This window comes from Teleopsis dalmanni, chromosome X (assembly GCF_002237135.1).
Source record: "Teleopsis dalmanni isolate 2A chromosome X, ASM223713v2, whole genome shotgun sequence".
NCBI classification, from domain to species: domain Eukaryota; kingdom Metazoa; phylum Arthropoda; class Insecta; order Diptera; family Diopsidae; genus Teleopsis; species Teleopsis dalmanni.
In genome coordinates, this window is record NC_051848.1 from 11,610,743 (window position 1) to 11,628,183 (window position 17,441).

The 17,441-nt window shown below is 33.5% G+C and overlaps 1 protein-coding gene across 1 annotated transcript in view; it reads right to left on the minus strand.

Moving 5' to 3' along the window:
- LOC119688178 (uncharacterized protein K02A2.6-like) overlaps positions 1-2,878 on the minus strand; it is a 46,677-nt gene extending 43,799 nt beyond the window's left edge. Inside the window, exon 1 of the mRNA XM_038102862.1 lies at positions 2,674-2,878. Coding sequence (XP_037958790.1) covers positions 2,674-2,878 — 205 coding nt within the window. The remainder of the gene's footprint in view (positions 1-2,673) is intronic.
- Between the last annotated feature and the right edge of the window lie 14,563 nt (positions 2,879-17,441).

A 17,441-nucleotide genomic window follows, 5' to 3' on the forward strand; every position in this document is an offset into this window, starting at 1 on the left:
AATATAATAGACGACGTCATTTCGGAGTTCGGTAGCAGCACATGTGTGCACACATTGCAGTGTTTCGAAAACATTGGAACAACAACAACAACATTGGAAAACAAGGAGCAGAAAGGGATTCAACATAATTTCAAGGACCCTCCGCTTATTTATGTTATTGTGTTTTGTTTTTTTTTTCTTTATTAAATTTGTGCCACTCATTGTGCCACTTGAAACGTCATCAATCATAAAAGTGCTTTAAGAAGCATTTGATTGAAAGCACACAAAATTAAAATTTCACTGACTGAGTGGCTGAGGAACTGTTTGGCTGAGTGACTGAGTAACTGAGTGACTGAGTGACTGAATTACCATATAACTGAGCAACCGAGCAGGAGACTAACTGCCTCAATGATTTTTACTGCTTTCGTTTCTTTGTTCTTGCGCTTTTTCCAGCCAAGAATCAATTGAATCCCTTCTATGTTACTTCAGCTACACGACTAAACTGTGAGATAATCATCAATCGGAAGAGTTAAGCAGACGAAGGAAGAATTTTGATTGATGTGAAATTGACAGTTGACATTTCCCAACTACGTTCGACACCAGCAGTTTTGCTGTATATTCCTACATTAAGTAATTATACTTCAGCTCAAAGGAATGCTGTATAGTGTACATTTTATATACTATACTCAGCTATGTATAGGTATATGTAAACGGTTCACAACTCATTGATATATATGCTTATAGGAAATAACGTGTCGATTAACCATCATCCATGAATTGGATTTGCCAGCTTGTGCTTGTCTCTAACTTTAAAATTGAAGTACTTTAGATTTTAGTTGCTTTCCACAATGGGCACATTGAATAAGATTTCTGTAGAAAGCCTGTTCAACTAACAGTTCTTCGAAGTGCATTTGATCACAAAAAATTTAATACTATAATATGATTTTTCATAACTTGTTAAAGTTTTATTAAAATAGCTCCATTCTAATATTTGGGCTTCGGCTTGGCTTTGTACACACTTTGAATGAATGTTAGCTGACTACTGATTACTCAACATGATTTTGTGTTATTATACCTCCAAAAAAAGGGAGCATTTCCTTGAAATTATCTATACTTTCTGCTGCATAAATTATTTGTTCTATATACTGCATACATTCTAATCCATTAATGCAAGAATTCTCTATAATTATTTCAAAAATAATTTTCAATGAATAATGAAAAAATGAACAATTAAAATTTAATAAAAAATTATAATTCTCATTAAGTTTGAAAACAAATTACTATAAAACTCTTCCAACAATTTTGTGAAGGCATTCACTTTAATAGAATTGTATGTCGATTTTAGCATTTTAAATTGAGTTTATATGTGATACGGTTTACTTATTGTAAAGTTTTAACTATATATGTTTAGTATTTAACCTATTTTTCTATTTTCGAAGCTAAGACTTGTAGTTTACGAAAAGAATTTCGATATTGAAGAAAAAAATCAGTCCAAGTGGAAATCTATGTTATTATTCTAAATAATCTTCGTTGATTCTATAGTTGAGTTAGTAAGGAGTTGACAAAGCTTATGCACAGCATTACGCGGATAAATTATACCTAGATCAACATATCTAAAATCAACATAAAATTGGGAATAATTTTAAAAATTTAGAAAAAAATTGTTCTTAGTCAAAGTTAAACTTATTAAGTTCTTATGTGGTCCATAAGCACATATGCTTTTGGTTTTATTAAATGGCTTATTTTACGTATGGTAGAGCAAACGTTCTCACTCTTCCTTAACTTAAATATATGGGTTAGATTATTTGTGGTATATGTGTGAACGACGATATGTTGTTTTAGAATGAATGACGATCGAACGATCAAATTTTTACAATTTTACTGGAATTTTTGTTGTCCTTTATTCGTTTAATAAGAAATATTTATTACTTCTAATTGGAGTTGGTAAAAGCTTTACTAACATAAGTCGAAATTGTCCATCTGTCCGTAACAGAAAACTACTATTTTTAAGTTAAGGATGAACAAAGTATTTGGTTATGAGTAACCTTTTTCCTCTTGGTTTATTTTTAACATAAAAGACTTAATAAAATAAGTAGTAGATGGAACAAACCTTTTACACGTTGCGTCTACTTTAGCCGATTATATGCCACAAAAGAGCAAAAAATCTTTTAAGTTTGGCAAGGAATACTGTCAATCTGTTAACACTTGCTCTTAAAGGTGATTAATTGATTGAAGTGTGTATTTTATCAAATTATGCGCTCACAGAGGAGAATGGATCACTATCCATTCTTTTGACATCACCAAGACTGCGAAGTTGGAGGATGTTAATTCGCGACTGAGTTCATTTTTTTAAGAATACTAAACATTATAACGTAGCACTTTCTAATTTATTTCACTGATTTGTAAATGGTCATAAAAATTATAGATTTCTTTATTTAAGTTACTGGACTCAGAACAATCGCTTTTAATATAAACTAAATCAAAAACTAACTAGAAAAAGGGTTTGTGAAAATCCGACGAAATTCAAGTCGTGGTATGAATGGGCTCTCATTCAGCGCATCGTGTTGTGTAATCTTCTCTAATGTCACATATCTTTGATTTTCGTCATATGCTTTTGTTGCACAAAGTATATCCTTTGTCAATGAATTCACGAAGATGAATAGTACTCATACCAGTACACACTCCACCATTTACTTTCTTTAGAATCATTACCAATCCAGAAAAATGGCTGCCTCACTTGCTCATCGATTTTTAGGAACTTCAGAACGCCATCATACAAACTGCCAAAAGTCACTTCGCCATCGAATACGCCATCGCCGTCTGTCGATTTTTTCTCCTTTGTCCACATTAAAGGTGTGCGTCGCAATTTATCCGGCCCATTGTCACGAGGCGCATACATATATACCCAATGCTCTATATAGAGCAGATATAACTTTTTGCCGTTTTGTAGCCATTTCAGTTGTTCATATGAACTGTCAAAAAGGCCGAGTATTTATCAATCCTCCTAGTGTGTAATAATAATAATTATGAGTCCCTGAGCATTGGTTATGTCAGATAAATGACTATGACAGCTCCGTAGTCTAATGTCTGAATGATATTTTAAGGTTTTTGAATTGGTTGAGTTTATTCTTGAAATTTATACAAATGAATAGATGTAATATATGATAACATATCATTGAAAATTAACAAAAAGTTAGATTAAGTTTTATAAAAGAATTACTTCGTATTAACGCGTAGTTCCACGACTGCTTCCACAACTGATTTCAACATCCGTATTAAGCACGGAAGTCTCCTAACAAATATACTACAGTGCAGTTTCTTCCACAATCAAAGTGTGAAGTGCTCCCTTTGGGTAACGCCGTTACCAAGTATTCACTTGCTCGTATTTCAATGGATTTCCTTTTTCATTACGTTTTTTTCTGACTTTAATCTCTGCTGGTACTGATTTATGCAACTTTCACCAAAGTTTTTATCCTTGAGGCTGGACACGTATTTTATGTGCTTTAATTTGTATTAGTTTTGCCTTCACTTTTGTTGTCCTTATGCTTTCATTTTTATTTTTTCTGCTTGTATTTGTAAAAGTAATTGTATTTTTATTAGTAAATTGCAGTTAATAAAATTTATTTCTTTTATTGGGCTTTGCTTCTTTGCTGTTCTTCCTATTGGCAATGCCATCAATTTCAATTAAGAGCGGCTAACAATGTGAAAACCGCACACAAACAAATTCGAATCCATATGGAATGGATCCTAGTAGGAATATTTATGCTTCAATATTGTAAACAAGAATTAAGCTAATTAATGTACCGAGCGTGAACAAATTCACACGATTGCATATTAATCACATAATGGGTAAGGAAGCACTTTAGTTGCATGGCTCTTATGCTTTGCATGTGTCGGGATTCAAACTTTCAATAAACATTATTAACTTCTAAAACTAAAAAGAATGAAATGGAAAGAGTCTTATGGGTATACCATCAAAGCATAAAATTTATGGGCGAAAGTTTGAAAGATGTCAGCCTCATATACGTCATAGGACTTAATAATTCTCTGTTGGACTGTGTGGAGTAGCTCATTAAAGTTTTTTAAATATCGATGAGAACTCATTTTGATAGTCCGCATCTATACTTCTAAACTGATTACAGTTTTATTAGGCCATATTATTCAGATTTTAAGAATGATTTTCTTGATAATTTGTTGGACAGTTTAGTAGTGAGGGCAAAAAAAAATATTTATAAAAAAAATTACTTTACAAGATAGTCTTATTTATTTAGGCTTCTTGTAAGGCATATGACATTAAAATTGTGAGTAATCGTCAATTATGAGAAGGGAAAAAATATCTGCTGATCAATCACTCCAAACAATCAACAAACCAACCAGTAGACTACTATATAAAAATATATGCTTCATGTTGAATTACTGTCAATACAAAATTGCTTCCATATAAAGCTTGAACTCTATACCCATTCTCATATCACAACTACCAGATAAATTATAGCAGATAAAGTACTTTCTTTTAACCACAGAAGCTTTGCGATAGACTATATAGAATAGTCGGTGTATGACTCCATGATTACTTTTCACCGGAGTGTTATAAACTTTGGAAGTATTTAAGTACTCTTATACTCTATCACATCTAGTATTGATCCATTTTAAACTAAAACGTCATCCTAAAAATTTAATAGACGTATTATAATATACATTATCCCAGGTATGTCAAGGAGAGAAATTTTTTTATTTCAATTAATAGGCAAAACCTCTACGAATTTCCTGGATTGTTGCATTTCATATGATTTTCATTAATTCTTCATGGTATGGAATTATTTTTACCTTCATTAATTTTAATATCAACATAAAAGTAAAGCAAACATTAAGAAAACATAATCGACATATTCACTAAGAAGGATATGAGTAGAGAAGACTATTTTTTAATACTTTCACGGTAAACTCAAACTCTTTGAAAATATGCATGGAGCACTGGAAAAGGAATTATGCGCCACAATTCAAAGTACAAGTGCCACGGAACGTCCCACAATTGCCAACAACATCGATAACGATGCCATGACCAAATAAACGCACTCTGGAATAATTTTAATGTCAGCTGTGTGACCTTTTTCGGATTATACGAGTTCCTGTCAATATTATTTCCCTTCCCTTAAAATGAGTAGCTGCGACGGTGAGGTGGGGTTATTGTAAGTACACACGTGGGTATAAGTATGAATATTTGCTTGCAAAGGTATTGGTGAAGTAGCACTGTAGCGAATATCAACATACTCCTGGCCCCACTCCTTTCCTTTCGCACTCGAATTAAATGAAACAAGTTTTTCTACTTGCATTCTTCGTGAATCATTTAACACCGAAACAATTTCCCCAAAACGATTTCATTAAAACCGCTCTTTAAAATCTGTTGCTTCCGTGCCTGTTTGTGTATCGGACAGCAGCACATATCCTTGTTGCTTGGGAAGTACTGTGGAAGTAAGCCTTAATAGCTTTTAATTATTAGGTTTCTTTTCCTATCCTTGGAATGAAAACATGAAGGCGATGTAAAAACTTATGTTGTGTGCATGTGTTCAATGATGAAGGAAAAGTGGTGCCTCATATTAAAGCCTCATATTCGTATGTATGTGTGTGCGTATTTGAAAAAGGTCTTTACTTTACGGTTGATCCGTATTTCAACCCTATGCTGTAGGAATGTAACCTCTACCAACGCAGAAACTTGTGTAAGGATTTTTATTTCCCAACAAATGGCTTTTGTCGAAACTATTTAATTTTTTATCATGCCAGGACCATTACACTTTAATAGTTCAATTAAGATTCTGTGTGTTTCTTCAACCACAAACTTTTCCATCTTAGTCCTTTACAACTAGAATCATTACAACTAGAATCCTGAAGAGAATATATATATTTCTCTGCAGCAATAATAGTGTCAAAAAATCAAAATACCATAAAGTGTAAGAATTATACGTCAACAATAATTAAGTCAATGCCAGTAAGAAAGATCCACTTCTTAAGAACTAAATTTTCTTAATGAAGTTGAGAAATATGCTATTATTTGAAATCCTACGTAGATCTATATTTAAATATAACAAGTATTTTATTCAAGAGAATATTTAGTGACAAACTTGAGGACTCAGTCTACCTATAGTTACTGCAACCAATAAATGTTATTAATAGCGAAGTACACTATGCGATCTTTTTTTTATCCAAGATGGTTAACAAGTCTTAGTGTTAACCCTTAGTCTAAACAGATGAGAACAAGATAAGTTATTTATTTCTTAATAAGATAATTTTATGTTAACTACACTGTTTCTAAAATAGATTGGGAAGTATGCTGTTAATATTATTATTATTAAAGAGGCTTATGGTGCATTTATTGAATAGTGCTTCTTATGTTAACCGGAGAACCTTAAGGCTGTTGACAAATCTAACAAAATGTTTTAGTTCAAGATCTCATACCTCGTTTGATTCAATGAAGGCTGCATAAACGTACTGAACTCGTTCCCCAGCAATCGTATGGCAACAGCTGTTTTAATAAGTAAACCTTTTTCTCAGCAATTCGTAGAACATGCATTTATCTATCGTCTACAGCTAATAATTAATCGGAAGATGTCTAGTTCAGAAACTACTGATTAATTTGAGTTCTGATTTGAGAAACTTTGAATTGTTTCAACATTTTTGTTACTGTACCGAATTAATTCCTTCTTCTTCTTCTTCGAGTGACGCGAGTTAGAATCGTAAGTATTTTAACTCAACAGCGTATGTGAATACTTGGCTGGCCCACTATAACAAAACCTCCGTTCAGTTCTGATAAGCTATTTAGGCAAGCCTCACTTGCCAGTCGTACCAAAAATAAGTTGTCGTCTTATAAAAATGATAAGTAATGCCATATAAAAGAGTCACATCATATTACAAAAAGAACAGTAGTCACAGAATAACGCAATATATGGGTCTTGAAACGAATCACAGTCTGCCCAGCCTTTGGCATTTACAATACGGAACAGCTATATACATACATTGTGACCGAAAAGTTTTCGGAAATTCTCATTTAAAATTCGCGCGCTGTATATTTTTCGATATTTTAAGTTTATGTAGTTTGGCAGCACTGTCCTTAATTACTATGCCAAAAATGAGCGCGATCTGTCAGACAGTTCGTTTACGGCAGCTGTTGAAACCAGTTCACCTCAGTAGTGCGTTGCGAAAAAAACAATGGAAAAAAATATTGAACAAAGAGTTTGCATCAAATTTTGTTTTTCGAACGAAATTTCGTGTGCAGAATCGTTGCGAATGCTACAAAAGGCTTATGGGGAATCAGTTTTATCGAAAACTCAAGTTTATGAGTGGTACAAAGCCTTTCAGGACTGTCGTACGACCGTCGAAGACATGCCGCGTTCTGGACGACCTTCGACCTCTACCACCGACGAAAACATTGAAAAGGCAAAGGAAATCGTGTTCAAAAATCCTCATGTGAGTGTTAGAGAGATAGCACGAGAGCTAGGCATCGGTCGTGAGATGGCTCGTTTGATTTTGGTGGACAATTTGTGTATGCGACGTGTCAACGCCCGGCTTGTTCCGATTCACCTCAATTTGTTCAACATTATCAACGATTTTAAGGCCAAACATTCAATAAATACCATCGAACAGCCACCGTATTCACCTGATCTTGCACCGTGTGACTTTTTCCTGTTTCCCAACCTCAAATTACCACTCAGAGGAACGCGTTTTGAATCCATAGAAGACGTAAAACAGAATTCGCAGAGGGAACTCAAAGCCATACCGGAAAGCGCCTATAAAAAATGTTTTGATGATTGGAAGAAACGTTGGCATTTGTGTATCGCTTCTAATGGAGCATATTTTGAAGGAGATAAAATAAATATTGATGAAGATTAAGAATTTTGCGTTTTATTTAAAACGCAAAGGAAACTTTTCGGTCACAATGTACAATCACAAACATTACTGTTTATATTTTCGGTTTTTTTGTCTAATGTTTTTGTTGTTATCGTTATTATTGTTGTTGTTGCCATTTTTACTGACTTGAAAATTGAAAATTCCGAACTGAAAAGTGTACCCTGGTCTTAAATGCCATTGCGCGCAATAAACTGGAACGACAGCAACTTTGATTCTGCCTTCAATTGGTTTGCCTTCAACTATTTTGACTCCTTGCCCAATTCAAGCAGTACTTCAAAATCCTTTGCAACAATTTGCAGTCTGCAATCTCTATGACCACCGCGTCATAGACTCTACATATAGAGGAGTACTACTCGTCCTCGCATCTCGCGTCTCGCATTGAGTTTGGCATGCCTTAGTTTGATTTGCGTTGCTTTCGGTTTGTCCCGTGTCATTTTTGGTTTAACAAAATCAACTTTTATGCATGGAAATGCAACAAACGTCAATTTGGCATTCAATTGTGCACATTCATGCGCTGCATTCAAACAATCAAATTTTTCGTTCAGCTTCGGCAAAAGGACATAAACGCAAACAGCAACACAAACGCAACGCAAACGCAAATATGCACATCCTGCATGCAAGCAACACATGTACGCAAACATATTACATGATCCCATTGCGATGTTGCTGCTTGGACGCACGCTCACATGCACGTATGCGGCTCAATATTGCCATATTTAGGCACGGCACGGCACGGCACGGCACCGGACGGTACGGTACGGCGCGGCATGGCACGGCGTTTGCATCACGGATGCCTGCTTGCTTAGTATGTGACTTACGGACTTGCTAAAGGACATTGTTCAAGGCAGTTATTGCAGCTGCAACTGCTGTTGCTGTTGTTGTTGTTGTTGTTGTTGTTGTTGTTGTTGTTGTTTACTTTGCAATTTTGTATGTTGTTCGCATTGCCATTTGCAACTTGGTTACAAATCACAAAATTGTGACCGTCTGCCACTGCAGCAAATGGTGCGATTTATACAATTCGTGTTTGTGCCATGTATGCATTTCATTTTTGTTGTTTATGCTATTGCCGTTGTTGTTGTTGTTGTTGTTGTTGCTGCTGCTGTTACTGTTGCTGCTGTAGTTGCTATTATCATTTTTGGCAAAAGTCATTGTTGTTGCTGCAATGGACTGCTGCCTGTTGTCACATTTATCGTCATATTCATTTGGTAGGGCCGGCAACGTTCAATGCATTGCAGCAGGTTAAGCAGTGAATTTTTAATTTGTTTATCGTAAATTGTGAATTTTGGTCAACGGAAACATGTTGCTCACAAAATGTTGCATCACATTCCATTGCATTGCAACAGTATCAACAGCATCAACGACATCACAGACATCAACTCAATTGCAACATACTGCTGCCTGCTGCCTGCTGCCTACTGCCTGCTGACGATGTGTAATTGTTGTTTGTAATTGCAATTGCAGTTGCATCAGCTTTAGCTTCAGCTTCAGCTTCAGCATCAACATCAGCATCACCATCACGAACTGGATCAACATTGCCAATGTGAAATGCCAATTGCTGTTGGTGCTGGTGGCGCCGTTTGTGTTTATGTTGCTACGACTCTTGTTGTTTCTGATATTGCTATTGCAACTGATGTTTTCGTTGCTTCTGCTTATGAATTTTTCATTTGATATTATTGTGAAATGATCCCTTGCATTTGTTATTGAGGATTCTTTTAATAGCTGGTAGCATTTGATTCATTGGAGTCAGCAATTTGTTGATGGAACAGCTCCATCAGAACTTCAAATCATTTCTTCTTCAATGTGAATTACTTTTTTGACGTTCGTTATATTTTATCATCATCATCATCATCATTAACATATACATCATCGTAATAATCATTTGCATTAAAATCATCATCATCCTCTGAGCAACTGTTTTTAAAATGTCTGATCCACTCGCTTATACGGTTCAGAACCAGTCTTAAACTATCTAGATTAAGGTTAGGTCAAAATTGTTTTGCTTCAAGGCTTGTTCAATCCAATTTGGTTAAGAACAGGTTAATTTAGAATCGATTCTGAATCGGTTTGAAATACAATCGATTCAAAGTCAGTTTGACTAAAAATCGGTTCAGATTTTTGCTGAATATATACCATATATATGGGCGTCGATATTTCAAACTAAGGCGATGTGTCCCTAAAGTTTTTTTTCTTAACACTATTTTGAATTGATTTTGTATTATTTGATTTTGTATTGAAAAAGGATTTTCTTGTTCGTCTACAGTGTTTTACCTCACAGCACCTCTCTTCCTTCCCTCATATAACAGGAAAGAATAATTACTTTTTGTTGCAGGAAAACACTTAGGAGAACAATGAAAAAGTGAAGCAAAATTTGAAAAGAAAATATCGCACACACCCTCTCCTCTTCGAACTTATCCAATTACTAGGGATTACTGCGCGCGTTCGGGTAGAAGCGTAAATCAAGGCCGCAGCAGCACAAAGTGAAAAGTGGAGACACAAAGAGCTGTACTAAGGATTCCATTAAAATGCTCATTAATTTTGTAATAGGATATAAAATTAAATGCATGAAATACTCGAAACAACTTCCGACAATTGAGTGAAGGAAATTTTTGCACACATGCACTGTTTCACGGCACATTTACTCACATTTCGACTTTTCACATTTGCAACTTGCACTGTTGCACAGTTGCACTGTTGCACATTTGCACTATTGCACATTTGCACAGTTAAAAGTAATGTTCAAGCCTTTGAACATTCAAAAATGCATAAATTTTGTGTTTTCACTTCTATGGTATAATTATTTTTCACATTTATTGCATTGTTTTTATGGAGCTTTTTAAGTAGATTTTTTGCTTTCCACTTCAAATCATAAATTACGGTTTTTTGTTTTGTTTTGAATATTTTTTTCTCTATCCTTTTTCCTTTAACATGAGTTACGACAATGAAAATATTTTAAAATTATTTTATACAATTTTCTATATTCATAAATTTTTATGTCTTTGGAATATTTTTAAAATGTTTCCGATTTTAATTTATGTGTTTATGTTGTATTTTTTAATTGCAAAGGAAACATTAGTTTCGGTTATGCGGTCAAAAAGGACGTTTCACATAACAACGATTTGCGCTCGATATTGCCATCGGTGCGCTCGGATTCCGTAAATCGGTCATGTATACGCAAAGTAGTTTACAAATGTGATTTCAAATGGAATATAATATACACATGAATGATAACTGAATGATAATCACTTGTTAGGACGTTGATAAGTCTTTGTTAATTTAGCATAATAAAAATTTATTTGAATTTTCATGAATAATCAAAAATTTTATACAATCTAAATAAGGTACAAAAATAATATCTGCTTTTCAAGAAACCGAGCTTATGTGATTATTTCAACGAGACAAACAGGGTATCACAAGCGGAAAGACATGGAATATGCATTCCTTAGAGAAAGTGAGAGCACCTCGCTTAAGGTGTACACCTAACTACTCATCTTTATGTCATTGATAAACTCAGAGTTGTCTTATAAAGCCAATCAGCGAATCTTCAGCATACAGCCACATGAGTGCCCCAGCTATTGCGTTAGAAAATATTTTCTTAAAAGCTTCTTCAATACCTACAAATGCAACCAAACAAAATATATACAGTTTAAGAGATTTTGTGATAATATGACCGAGGGAATGAAGAACTGTTTCCGTACACTTCTCAATGCAAGTAAAAACAGAACTTTTATTACAAATACTACTCATTACAACATTGCTAAAAAGGTTTTGTTGGATGAAAAACACATTCTGCGAGATACTGCTTAAACAGATCCAAACAAACGCAATGTTTAAATTATTGATCAAATCTAAAGGAGGAAAAGAGTTTCGAACTCTTTCAGCCAGCATTCATTAAGTATTCCCTTATTTTACTACACATATTGTATGTGGATATGTGAGCTAACTTGTAGATAGAATGCTTGCGAGTGTGATTCGAAAGGGTTGACTTTCTAATTGTAAGATAATAAAAAAAATAATACTGATACTTTTATTTTCCTTATGTAATGAATAAGTAGCTCATGTCAAATTTTCGACTTTTCCTAAATATGCGTAACTCATCTCTCTTTTATTGCTCTCATTGCCCTTAGTTGATTACTGCCCATTCCGCTTTTAATGATTTGTAATGAAGGAACTCTATTTCATCTACGACTATAAAGTTTACATGAATAAATCTCGAATATAGGTTAGGTCGACTATCGGCAATAAACTTCTCTTTTCGCAAATATGTGGCTACAATATCACTCACGAGTTTTTTTGATATATGAATAATTTTCGGCATGTCTTACAATTTAAATTTAGATATTATTGTTTTCTGAAATAATAGCATAATTAATCGCATTGTCCAATTTAATAATGATAATCTCCTTAAGTGGACGACAAAGACGTTCAATGTCAATGTTTGTAAGCTTATAAATATTATAGTACTCCTACAATATAGTCCTATATTTCGGAAAATATATTCCTAAGTCTATGGTTACGATAAGGCTAAAATTATTCGCATCGATGAGTACATAGTAACTAATAAGAAACAATTCCTTCAAATATCTCTCACTATACTTCGATGAGGTGCAATATGCTTTTTCTGTTATCTTTTTTCATAATACTAACTTTTACGACTCTGCTCATAGAGTATATATCTTTTAATCTCTTTGTGATTTTTTCAGTTATCTTACCCCTGCACAAGTTAAACCGTCTCCCTTTAACACTGCATCCAGGCATTGAGTTGAATAAATTCCAAATGTTAAATCTGTTATCTTCTCCATAACACTTCTGTAATTGATTGCCTAGAATTGTCATTATATATTCTTAAGAAATGGTTTCAATTTGTTTAAGTCTACCTCCCAGTGTCATTTTTTGCTTTCCAACCACCGGGACAAAATATCAAAACTTAACCTTAGAATAATATTAGACTTTTAAGAGGCGGTAAAAAAGTATAAATATTTTTTATATACTTCCACCATTCTAAGAAATGTCTAATCTCGTATTCAAGTTAAAAGTAAATTATTTTTCAATGTAACTATACAATAAGTATTGTGATTGTATTGTATTGTACATGAATTGGCTACGATATGAATTGATTAAAGTTTAATTTCATAATTTCATTTTCATTAATTTCAAAAAAATCCTGAAGTAATTTTAATTATTCATTCATTTTTCCTGAATTGGTGGTGGACTCCCACACGGAATGAGTAGAGCCTTCCTCATCTTGTTCGCTGCTGTAGCCAAATAATGCTATACACAAGCACTTTTTAAGAGTCAAACTGCAGTTTGTATACATCACCACCTTCAGAAGCCGTATTCTTCATGAATGTACCTCAGTTTTTCTCCCTTCAACCCTATTAAACTGTTACAAATACTCATGTTGTAATTAATTGGGAACAGTGCAAAAGCCTGTCCTCACATCTAAAAAGTACTGTCGCCGTCGCTGTCACAACAGCATCGCAACATTTAGATTTTTCTTTCCTTCGGAGCTGATTGCTTAATGAACCTAATTAGCTGCTAATTAAGCTTTGTAAGTTATTATTTCTCTGTGTTTCCAGCGGTTTTGATTCATTTAAGTGTGGCAAACTTCATTTAAACAAAACTGAAACGTATAATGAACTGGATAAGAGGCGGTAGTCAGCAGTCAGAGCTCAGTTCAACTTTCTGTGGACATCAATTCAGGTGAAAAATTTTAATAAGCAATTATTTTTACTTTAAGATGCAACTGAACTGAAGACAGAAAAAATTATAATTAAATGAAATTTTTTACATTACCTTTTTATTTTGAGTTTATCGAATTTTTTTTTCATATTTTTTTTGCACGGAAATAGACAGTTCATCTTCATCCTCTGTGTCACAGTGAAAGAAATAATTAAAAGTAAATTATTTGCCCAATATAATTTTTAAGAAAAGAACAAGTCCTACAAGTCCAAGATATACTGCATTTGTTGGACTATAAACGTAATTAATGGCGACTAATAGAATTAACCTTAACATAAGAAGTTTTGATTTGTCTTATTGACTATCTCCTTTCTAATTATGGTAATAGCCACTTTTCTGGACTCCGTCAATACCTTAGAGTACTGAATATGAAATGTTAAAGGCAGAAAATTTTTGATAGATTTTTAAATCTAAATAGATTCTTACCTGAATTAATCGCTTATATTTTTGACATGCTCCAGTCGACTAACAGGTTTCAAAGCTGAGACACAAAAACACTCCGAAATCTGTGTGTTGTGTGAAATGCATAGTGAAACATCGTCCATCTTTTCCGCTCGTTTTCTAGTTAATCAGGAATTAAGTGTAGTACTTTCATATGGCTTTTACTGAATTTGATCTAAAATTGTGAAGTAAAGGTTTTTGTTAAATTTATAAATAATTTTAAAAGGCCTTTATTACCTGTACAGACTCCGTACAACAACAACATTGCTCATCTCATTGGCTATTGGATAGCATTATTTTTTAACTGCTCAATAGAATAAAATTCAAATAGTTATATTAGATATCAAATTTTATAGCAATTTGTAGGAAACTTTACCATTCAAAAGGTCCTCATTAACTCCATTCAAAATTAACTAACAAAAAATCAAGAAGTATTTAGGTCTGCATCTAAAATCAAGTATGTAGTAGTCTACATTCAGCAGAAAATGGATAAATATCTTATACATCTTATCTTAGATATTTAATGTGGCCTAGGAGAATGACAAGCGAAAATTAATAATCTCTTTTGAATCTTTTTTAAGAGGGATGTGAAAATTATATTTCTAAGGCAACTGCTTCTTTACATTGACCTTTCGGACAGCGGAATCCGATTCAAAGTGACATGAGGAATGAACATTTATTAAATCCAGCGTATGAAGGACTTCATTAAACGTCTGTATATATTGCGAAAAAAAAGTTTTTTATATAAATAAATATGAATAAAGTTCTATTAAACGTGTCTCAAAGAAGAATTAAGAAATTATTTAAGAAACTGTGTAGAAGAACGTAGATTCAAACATATTTCAGCACAGATGTACGATTAGGCATTGGAAGTTATCTTTACAGTCAAAATAGTCTTTCTCACAATACTGAAAAGGATACCATAATAAAATAGGATTCTTTGTTGCTCAATGTAACACTAATAAAAGAACAACTCTGAACACTATTCCGTAGTCACCATTGCATTTAAGGTACACTCCTTGAAAGCTACAACAAAATTGTGCAATCACACCGTCTTGCCACTTTTATGTTACATACCAACCATACCACAATCTTACGCCTTCACTGCAGTTTACCTCAAACATCAACCACGACGGCTGGTAATGGCCTACAAGGAACATGAACTTCTGCTACCTTCCATGCTGGCTACCCTTGCATGTCGACATCCCTTCGTCCTTTCTATTGCATTAACGATAAACTTTTTCGTACTTTGGAGCAAATGCGCTTTTCGTATTTAATTACGTAATTAAAGTAAGTTGCGTAGCTGAAACCCTGACGCAATTAGTAGGAACTTACAGCTCGTAGACATATTGTTCCAGCAGTTTTCGTTGCCATTGTTGCCATTGTTGCAGCGGGAAATGTACTTGTAAGTAACCGAAAAGGCAAATTTAAATTATGAATCAGTAAAGGAAAAATTACGAAAATGAAGAAAAGCGCTTAAATGCAAAAGTTGTGCAAATTTTTACTCCTTTCGGAAGTGCAAGAAAAAAAATTGAATTAAAAAACTTCTACTTTTTTAGGAGCACACGTAAATGCGACCAAGCCTCTGAAGCTGCTGCAAAAGAAAAACGGAAGGAAGGCATTATTTCATTAAAATGTTGCATTTAATTTGCTCTTAATTTTAACTGATCGGATGGCAACTCCGATTACTAGAGGCTTTTGGGTGTGAGAACTTCATATCTAAAGAGTTGTTTTATATTTGACCAGCTATTGCATAAAATTTAAAGAATATTTCATATTTAATACAATGTGTTAAAAACTTCTCACCAAAATTGATCATTTTCTTATGTAAAAATATTGATAATTATTGATAATTGAAAAGGAAATAAATGGTGTGCTGACTTCAGTAAATATAAAATACCGACTCTGTGTTTGATTAACTTAGAGTGAGTTTCTTCATTAAAATTCACTAAAATCGACTTGAGTACAAATAATACGCCTTGGTGGTACCACGTATTAATCGACCCTAGCTGGACAGCAAATACTTAACCATTTAAACAAATGGAGTGACAAATAATGTCACTCGTAGACGATTTTCTATCACGACACGGGAATAGAAACTCCCAGTCCTGCAATCTCCTGCTGACTCAGTTTGAAATTTGACAATCACAAAGTATGGGACTAAATGTCTTATCTGTTCCTAAAGAGGAACGACATTTCGAAAAGATGGGTAAGGCATGGTAAGCAATTTGATAGTCCATCAACAACCACAGCTCTGTTTTATTAAGAAGGAAAGTCTCTCTGTATTTCTATTACTACATAAATTTTATTTTCAGTAGTTATGGGTTCATTTTACTACTCACTGCCAGCTACGGGAATATATCAAAAATCAAGAACGTATCCAACTATCACTACATAAGTTTTTTCCGCGTCTGAAAATAGCGCAACATTCAGATATCAAACAATTTTACTGCCGTTAACCTACTATATGGACCTATTGTAGACCTATTGTAAATTAAACAATTTAAAAATTTTATTAAAACGTTGTAGGTAAATGGGATACTATCTGATAGTAACATAATACCATCCTATATTATATGCTTCATTTATAAATAAATAAATTTGTATCGAAAGCGTTGTAAGAACTATTTCCGACATATAATTCTGTGGACCGACGGGTAACTACTTAAATATTTGAATAGTTGATAGCTGTCTTTCATCAATGACTGATTAATGCCTCCAAGACTCTTAAAAACTACGGAGCCAAATAAGAAAGTGTGAACATTGCTAGAGATAGGCGGGTTGAATGTTAAAGAATAGACAACATTGCAGAAATGGAGTTGAAAATTGAGTCAAATTTTTTGTGAGTGTCTGATATGGTTTAATTCCAAAATAGAATTTTATTACAGAAGTTCATGTTCTTTTTGCTCAACAAGGAACATTTTGATTTTCATTCATAAGATGGAATATCTCTAGTTTGTTCAGGAATTAGATTGTAGCAGAAAAGATCAGACAATTTCGATGTTCTACTTCAAACGACAGCCAAGAATCCACTAAAGTAGCTATTCAATTTAATATATGATTTAATCCACAGTCCTTTCCTTATATCAAAAATTTCAGTAAATCGTATGATTTCAACAAGCAAAAAAAAATATAGCTTTAAGTAGTTGGGTCAGTAATTTTTAAAAACTAGTCTTTGAAAAAACTTAAATATGTATGCTTTCTATTTCATCCTATTAACATTTTTTAATGCTTCTTCCAATATTCTTCGCCAATATTCTTGTGAGGTCTTTCAGCAGTTTTCTTCATCGAATCCATGTTAATCCACAATTCGAAAAAAAATTAGCTTTGGCATACACACATATTGTATTCCAAGCGATGATGATAAGATTTATCACCAA